The 9,615-nt window shown below is 31.1% G+C and overlaps 1 protein-coding gene across 1 annotated transcript in view; it reads right to left on the bottom strand.

The window, feature by feature from the left end:
* Positions 1 to 3,715: 3,715 nt before the first annotated feature.
* Positions 3,716 to 9,615, bottom strand: part of LOC143054316 (translin-like) — a 201,222-nt gene continuing 195,322 nt past the window's right edge. The window contains exons 2-4 of the mRNA XM_076227282.1: positions 6,013 to 6,128; positions 4,780 to 4,859; positions 3,716 to 3,955 (exon numbers count right to left, since the gene is read on the bottom strand). Coding sequence (XP_076083397.1) covers positions 3,722 to 3,955; positions 4,780 to 4,859; positions 6,013 to 6,103 — 405 coding nt within the window. The 5' untranslated portion in view covers positions 6,104 to 6,128 and the 3' untranslated portion in view covers positions 3,716 to 3,721. The remainder of the gene's footprint in view (positions 3,956 to 4,779; positions 4,860 to 6,012; positions 6,129 to 9,615) is intronic.

Raw genomic sequence — 9,615 nt, 5'->3', positions numbered from 1 at the left:
TTGGTGTGCCATTAAGCAACAAATGAAACCCATACTTTAAGACCCCGAAATGACAAAATGTCGAACCATTATAACAAGAAAAACCAGATGTTCCGCAGGGCGCAGCTTTATACGACCGCAGAGGTTGAAACCTGAACGGTTGGGGCAAGTATGGACACAACATTCAAGCTGGATTCAGCTCTAAATTTGGATTGTGATTAAATAGTTGACACAGCATAGGTTTCTGACACAGAATGAATGTGGTCTAATGAATTTAATTTTTTTGTTTTGTCTTTGAGCAATTCACTATGCTGTTGAATATTAATAATAAAAAAATCACATCCCCCTTTTCCCTTATTCCAAAACTGATCTCAATTCAAATTTCTAATGGCCCCTAATAATAACTACTCATTTAAATACATCATTAAATATTAAAATGTAAAAAAGTGCTTGTTATCACTGAATGGTAAAGATTGTTTTAATTTATCAGTTGGTAGTAAAAGTGAATATACATTGTACATTGTATAAATCAATGATTTAAGTTGATTCAACTTCTATTCTGGACAAAGAAAGATAACTCAAATTTTCAAAGAATATTGAAAATTTCTTGCTATTGCACAATATTGTGCAATTAGATATTTCTTGCCATTGCGCAATACTGTGCAATTGAAAATACTTGCCATTGCCCAATACTGTGTAATTGAAGATTTCTTGCTATTGCGCAATACTGTACAATTGAAAATTTCTTGCTATTGCAAAATACTGTGCAATTGAAGATGTCTTGCTATTGCTGAATACTATGCAAAATGTCTTGCTATTGCACAATACTTAATATGACAATTTTGGATCCTGATTTGGGCCAACTTGAAAACTGGGCCCATAATCAAAAATCTAAGTACATGTTTAGATTAAGCATATCAAAGAAGCCCAAGAATTCAATTTTTGTTAAAATCAAACTTAATTTAATTTTGGACCCTTTGGACCTTAATGTAGACCAATTTGAAAACGGACCTAAAAATTAAGAATCTACATACACAGTTAGATTTGGCATATCAAAGAACCCCAATCATTCAATTTTTGATGAAATCAAATAAAGTTTAATTTTGGACCCCGATTTGGACCAACTTGAAAACTGGGCCAATAATCAAAAATCTAAGTACATTTTTAGATTCAGCATATCAAAAGAACCCCAACGATTCATTTTTTGTTAAAATCAAACTAAGTTTAATTTTGGACCCTTTGGACCTAATGTAGACCAATTTGGAAATGGGACCAAAAATTAGGAATCTACATACACAGTTAGATTCGGCATATCAAAGAACCCCAATTATTTAATTTATGACGAAATCAAACAAAGTTTAACTTGACTCTTTAGGCCCCTTATTCCTAAACTGAGGGACCAAAACTCCCAAAATCAATCCCAACCTTCCTTTTATGGTCATAAACATTGTGTTTAAATTTCATAGATTTCTATTAACTTATACTAAAGTTATGGTGCGAAAAAACCAAGAAAAATGCTTATTTGGGCCCCTTTTTGGCCCCTTATTCCTAAACTGTTCGGACCTCAATTCCCAAAATCAATCCCAACCTTTCCTTTGAGGTCATAAACCTTGTGTTTAAATTTCATTGATTTCTATTTACTTATACTTAAGATATGGTGCGAAAACCAAGAACAATGCTTATTGTGGCCTTTTTTTGGCCCCTAATTCCTAAACTGTTGAAACCAAAACTTCCAAAATCTATCCGAACCTTTCTTTTGTGGTCATAAACCTGATGTCAAAATTTCATAGATTTCTATTTACTTAAACTAAAGTAATAGTGCGAAAACCAAGAAAATGCTTATTTGGGCCCTTTTTGGCCCCTAATTCCTAAAACTCTCAAAACCAATCCCAACCTTCCTTTTGTGGTCATAAACCTTGTGTTAAAATTTCATAGATTTCTATTCATTTTTACTAAAGTTAGAGTGCGAAAACTAAAAGTATTCGGACGCCACAGACGACGACGCAAATGTGATACCAATATACGACGAATTTTTTTTCGATTTTTGCGGTCGTATAAAAAGAATGTGTCCAAAGTACACAGATGCCCCACTTGCACTATCATTTTCTGTTTAATGGGCCGTGAAATTGGGATTTAAAATCTAATTTGGCATTTAAATTAGAAAGATCATATCATGTGGAACATGTGTACTAAGTTTCAAGATGATTGGACTTCATCTTCATAAAAAACTACCTTGACCAAAAACTTTAACCTGAACTTCGCACTATCATTTTCTATATCAGTGGGCCGTGAAATAAGGGTAAACACTTTAATTTTGCATTTCAATTAGAAAGATTATATCCTGAGGCACATGTGTACTAAGTTTCAATTGGATTGGACTTCAACTTCATCAAATACTACCTTGACTAGAAGCTTTAACCTGAAGCGGAACAGACGAACAAATGGACGAACAGACTAAAGAATGAATGGACAGATGGACAGACCAGAAAACATAATGCCCCTCTACTCTTGTAGGTTGGGCATAACAATCCAGTGTCTATGCGTTGATTCAACTCAAGACCTGTAATATATAGACCCACAATACATACCCCTACACTAGGACAAATGGATACAAACTTTCTGTTAATTAAAATATTTAAACATTGTGTCATCAGCTCATTTAGGCTATATACCATATAGTAATATATAAAGAATATTTTAATGATTCTGTGGCGTTTTTAATTTGAATTAATGTAGATGAAATGTTTTTATCTAATTTAGAACAGCCTGAAGCCATGGGTATGATCTTACACTGACATGATACATCCTCATTGGATGACTATAATGTGAACCATGCAATCATGGTAATAACCATAACTTGGCATGAAGATTGAAAAAATCAACAATATGTGTACTAGGTTTAAAGGGGCACTAGCTGTTCAATTCATGCTCACAGATTTTAATCAAATTCTCATATTTGATTTATAACAATGTAAAACATTTATTCAAACTATTAAAAGTCTTAAATAAACAATTTACAGTGCACTAGAATGAAAATACATAGCTTCATTTCGTGTGTATTCTAGTCTAGACACCATCTAATTAACTATGGAGTTGACCTCTAAAGTCATCAAATGACCATAAGTGAGTTAAACATAAATATAGATATAAATAGATTAAGCAAACTAGTGCTAATGGATTTTTCTAGGTCTATTTAATTTCATATTATAGATGAAAAATAAATGTTTATCTTGTTTTTACATGTATAAGAATGATTTTTTTGTGGATTGAATCAGTCAATCAAATAATTTACCTTTGTTTCACTTTCAATGTTGACATTCTTTTCCTTTAAATATCTTTACACATACAATTCATGAGTTATCCATTCAAGCTAAGGGGCTAAATTGAAGTTCACACGAATACGGATTCAATGAGGTAGAATTATTCACTTGCAAGTGAATAATTCATAATCAATGTTTTATTTAGCTTATATTGACGAAATTGATTCATACTGGCTGCTACAAGCGAATTATTATTTCACTATTTGCATTTCATTAATGATTGGGCAAAAAAAATTAAATAAGATTTTTCATATATCTCGTAGCTAGTGCCCTTTAAGTTGATATGACCACAAATTCATGATAAACTACCATAATCAAAAATAAATCTGATACAGAACAAACAACAGGCAAGTAGACAAAGGGATGCACAGACCATAAAACATACAATGCAATCTCCCTTACTACTCCAGGCATTACATGATTTATTTGGACTCTTGTTCCATTTGTTCTGCAGGTTTAAGTCCTCTGATTGTCAAATCATAAACTACCTCCTCCACTTTCTTGAGGTCATATTTAAGGACATCAAACCTTTTCCGTAGAGAATCGTTCTTCAAATTCAGTAATCTGAATCCAGCATCTAACTCTGCTATGAAGTTTGCTATTCGCAATGGCCGCCCATAATCTCCTGCGGTTACTGAATTTACAGCAAGTCGAGACTGAAAATATATAAAGATATTTAAAGTATCTAGTTTACACAAATCTCATACCGTATTACATGTGATCTAAATTGATGACAACATACTCAACCTTAAGTAAGTTGAATATTTTAGTCTGGTCGACCCTTAACCTTTAACATAATGAGGTTTGACTGATCAGAGGATATTATGCATTGATCAAAAGGGAATTTTACTGGTACTATGAAATTAATTGGACTCATCAGAGTTTTCAACACAAAAGAGTTCAACACAAGAAGGTTTGACTGTATTGGCTGATACATAAATAAAGATGCCATCAAAATCTAATATGCAAGTTTTTATTTTGTAAAATTTATATACTAATGTCTCGGGCTTAGGCAGGGTGGTGTGATCACAAACATATTTTACCCCACCTCATTCGATATGTGCCTGTTCAAAGTCAGGTCTGAAATTCAATGGTTGCCTTTGATTGATATCTGTTAATTTTTTTTTCATATATAATTTATTAAGACTTGTTAACAAAAATAAAAGTATTTTCAAAAATTCTTAAAAACTGATCATATACCCGTGTGCCTGAAAATTGAAAAAAAAATAGATCTGAGAAAAATCTGAAGACTGCACGCAAAACACTGTTGAATTTAGGGGCATCCGAAATTTATTAATTTGATATTGTGAATTAGTTTTTAGAATGACCATCAACTCATCATTTTTAAGTGATTTTTCTCACCATTTAATACCCGGTTTAACTTAGAAAAATGATAATACAAAATACATTAATATTTGATTTCATGCTTAATTCTGTTTTATCATTTTGTGAAATCAAAAATCTTTCACTAAACACTTACCAATTCGCTAGCTAACTGTAATAGCCCATGCAGATAGTCATCTAGGTCCATGTGAAACCCTTCCTCTCTGTTAATATATACTGTAATAAATACATAAATATGGTGAATTGTTGTTCTATGCATAGCTGCAAGTACTAGTAGTGAAACAGTTCACAGAAAAATTCTGAACTATAATACTTTTGGTTGATTCAATTTACAATTCATTTCATAAATTTTGATACATTCTGTGTGTTATACATGTAATTTTTTATTAGTTAATCAAAGCCATGTGTTACAAATTGTTTCAAACTAAATGTCTCTATGAAAATGCCTGGCATTGCTGGTAAAAATAAAATCTGTAAGTGTTTTAGCTATTCATACTGAACCACAGTGCTTTCAATGTTTACTGAACACCGAAAAACCAAATATAGGTAGTTTGCTATTGGACTACATATATTAATTGAAGGTTGAATATTTCTTATATTAGCATTGCAATTTCTCTTATTCTTTTCCTGATCCGTTGATTATTTTTATTTAATCAACATGTGGTAAGTTTGATCTCAGTTCTTCATTTGTCAAAATTCAATTATGATGTCAAATTTTCTTGCTCTCCTCAGAAATTCCCATTGAGATGGAATGAATAAAGGTCACATCAGGCGTATAAAAAGAACATAAATTGTACCAATCATTCGAAAAGAAGGATTAAATTTGTCTGCATATTGTCTAAAAATTAGAAGCAGCTTCCACCGCCTAATTTTGTGCAATACAATATTTATCCACTTTCGACGTTTAACTTAAAATATTTAAAATGATCTGCTTGCCTCACGTTTGGAATTTGAAAATTAGATGTCTTTGAGTGGATAAATATTTATCTTATCACACTTGATGCAGTGGTAGAATCTATGTGTATCTTATTTGCATCCTTGATATCTATTTTATAAATAGGTTGGTGTATTGTTACCATAGTTACAGCTCAAGCAATTAAAAACAGGTAGTTTAGGTAGGTGTCAGCATTATTTATCCCTAGTACATTAATGAAGTTACTGGTAGATATCTTTGTCTGTGTTAAACATCTGTTTTTGAAACTATAATTAATAAATAAATCTTCCCTGTTAACTGTTATTATTATGCCATTTGTTTGTAATGATAATTTACATTGGGAGTTGCAAATATATTGCTGAAAGTGGAATTAAGCACCAGTCAAGCAATCTGGAACAATGCTTTTATTTTTTTGTCCAATGAATGAACAATTACTTCCAACCATTTTAGCAGCTTCCTCTCTAGTATTCAGCTCTTCTTTCTCTAGGTATTTAATGAATGCTGTCAGGAAACTTAATTTTTGCATAACTGTCTTCCAATGATCATGAAATCTGCAGAAAAATAAATATATAATATAATTTATCGCTATTTTGTGCATATTTCCTTTGATCTTTTATTGTGATAATTTTCATTTCATGCTTCTCGCTTGAGATGGAAAAATTATCGCTAGAAACTAAGGAGGCCACGTGCCGTTACTACCAAATTTACTACAGATTGAAACATCGTCATAGGTAAAATAGCGATAAACAGATTATCATTGGTCATCTCAACTCAATTGCTTTTCTCACTTTCGCTGTACCAGCTCAAGCGAGAAAATCAATCTCGTTGAGATGATCAACGATAATCTATAAATATCAGTGACTGCTGTGGATAGTTAACTTGGAATTGATTATGTAAATAGAAACTACAAGTTATTTCTTGTATATATATGTTCATATTATACTACAAAAAAAAAAGATTTTGGAAAAAAAGAGGAGGGAAAAAATAAAATTATTTGATCCCCAAGTACCTATATTTCAAAAAGACTAATCTAACTTTCTGGGACACTTTTTGTGAAAATGATTACTATTCTCTTAATAGAATGTATAGTTTTGTGGTTATTTTAACTTAAAACTTATCAATAAGTATTTTGTAAAAGAAAAGTTGAAAATGTACAATGGTTGAAGATGAATTCAAAACAACATTGTAAAAGATGTTTTTCTATAAAGAAGTTAAAATAAATAAATACTGTAAATTCCGAAATTATTGAATGCATTTATCATCGTGATTTCAACGTCTTTTTGGTGTCACGATATCTCAGTAGCATGGGTTCGAATCCCAGCGAGGATTTGCGAAAGCAAAGAGTTGTATATATATATATATATAAGACGAGTTGTATATATATATATAAGACGAGTTGTATATATATATATATTTATACTGCACTCGTTCTATTTGAGCAGTCAAAATGCGTTGACTGTATATTTCTATGCCATATACAGTCACTGACCTGATATCACTTTTCCTCGTGAATATTTAAATAGAAATTGTCGAAATTATTTTTAATTATGAATACGACCTTTTCAACCTGTTCTTGTTTCCAATGTAAACAACGATGCGTTGAACGTCTCAAACTTGTTTCTTTTGAAATTTTTGGGAAAACATATTTCACTTATTAATATTATTTTGTTTGCAAACTATAAATCATTATGTTTTAGGTTTATTGTTGATATTTTAGTCTGCAACGAATTCGTTCATCATTGATTGCGGTAATGATGTACATTTCATCGTGTTATATATTTCTCTGTCTGTGTGATATGAGGCCTTTTTAACGGGGAGATTTTTCCCAATATTTAAATCAAATAAATAACATTAACACAATAAACAACAATTGAAAATGTTTTTTTAGATTGCAGTATAAAGACAATAATAGTGCATTGACTTGACATATCAACGATATAAGGATTCGGCCCGAAACTGGGAAAATGCTCGGCACAGCCTCACATTTCCCCGTTTCTAAGCCTCATCCTTATATCGTTGATATGTCAAGTCAATGCACTATTATTGTCTATATATATTAAAAATTAATGGACAAAAAAATAGGAAACCAATTTTCATTGATTTCATGCATATGGGTATACAATGGTACAGCTAAACTATGAATCTAAATGTTCTTAACAATCATGACAATTGGAATGTATATATATATATATATGCAGGCGATTTGGTGTCACGATATATCTCAGTAGCATGGGTTCGAATCCCAGCGTGGAAAGAACAAAAAATTTGCGAAAGCAAATTTACAGATCTAACATTGTTGGGTTGATATTTAGACAAGTTGTATATACATAATGTACACAGCCATGTATCACCATCATTGCTGGTGATCCGATGGATAAATCTGTTGTAGAGTTGTCACTGACTCAGATGTACTTATTAATATAATTATTTTCTGTGACTGTATCTTGCATTAATTTGTAGGATCCTTAACTATAGATAATTGAGCTGATCTGTAACAATAACATCTCCATGCCTTATATATCATGTACTGTAGTACGACGCTAGATTAAAACTGACGAGGAAAGGTAACACACGGCCACCAAAAGCTTTATTATTGTGAAGCTCAGGTGGTCGTGTGGTCTAGCGGTACGGCTACAGTGCAGGTGATTTGGTGTCACGATATCTCAGTAGCATGGGTTCAAATCCCAGCGAGGTGTATATATATATATAAGACGAGTTGTATTAAAAATTAAATACACAAAAAGAGTTTTAAAAGCAGCTTTGTCTAGCGCTTTCATCCATCTTGGGACTTTTCAAGACTATGAACGTCGTTATGAGGAACACATTAGTATTAGTATTATGACGTAATTCTGTACACTGCTTGAAAAAAAATATATGTATTGTGATTGAAGAAATATTGTTTTTTGTTGTTTTTTAATTTTGTTGTTTTTTCAAAGTTTACATATATCACATGTGTATATATATATATACTAACTAATTGCTACCAAAGTCCCGATGCGTTAAAACAGCTACTAAAGTAAGCATGATTCAGCATTTTCAAAGAATTTAAGAAATCGGTTATTATCGAAAATCTTGATGTTATATTAATATTGTTTGGACGTACAATATGTTTTTTATAACAATTTAAGATAAATATGTTACTTTAAACTCAATAAAAAATCGGGAAATGTGTAAACTCGGCCTCCAAAATGTATACGTGCCTACTTTAAATTTTGTGCCTTCTTATACAATTTTAAAAAAAAAATATTGTTAAATTACTACTTAAGTCGCAATCACCGGAACATCTCTTGATTTTGTATTTAAACAAGTATAAGGTCGTTAAAGTCAGCGTATATATTAAGGATAAGAATAACATTTCTTTTCGGAAGTCTTTGTTAATAAACAAACAAAACGGCAGTTCTGTTGGCAAGGAAGTTATATTAAAGGCAGTGTCTGCGCGTACCCGCATGCGGGTACGAATAGTCATATTGCCAGTCTTGGCTGCGCGTACCCACATCCGATTTTCTATTAAAATGACATCGGATCGGGAATGAAACGTGAAATATATACGGAAATTATCGATAATATAGGGATTTCGTGTAGAACGAGTGAAGAGTATGAAAAATAATATTTTCAAATTGTATTTATTAAATAATGATACATAATAAACATTGCAAAAATTAAATGCACAATGATGGAAAATGAAACTGTACATTCCCTGTAAAAGAAAACATGATAGAAATTAATACTATTATAAAATTTAAATGAAAATTTTAAGAATAAAATTTTAATAATTTAAAAAAATACCCATATGATATTTTAAAATAATCTTTTAGTAAAATGTAAAACAGAAACTGAAATTTTAAAATATATAAAAATTCTAAAATTTAAGCTTGAGTTTATAAAAATTAAAGAAGCAAGTAATGATATCAATTTAAACCAATTATAAAAGATTCATGTAACTAATTAAGGTTTTGTCCATCTTTAGTTACGCCAAGTTTAATGTGGAAAGGACATTCCATTTGGAAAGTACTGAAATTAGACATATCCTTAATATCA

Source organism: Mytilus galloprovincialis, chromosome 12 (genome assembly GCF_965363235.1).
Source record: "Mytilus galloprovincialis chromosome 12, xbMytGall1.hap1.1, whole genome shotgun sequence".
NCBI classification, from domain to species: Eukaryota; Metazoa; Mollusca; class Bivalvia; order Mytilida; family Mytilidae; genus Mytilus; species Mytilus galloprovincialis.
This window is presented reverse-complemented; position numbering and strand designations above follow the sequence as displayed.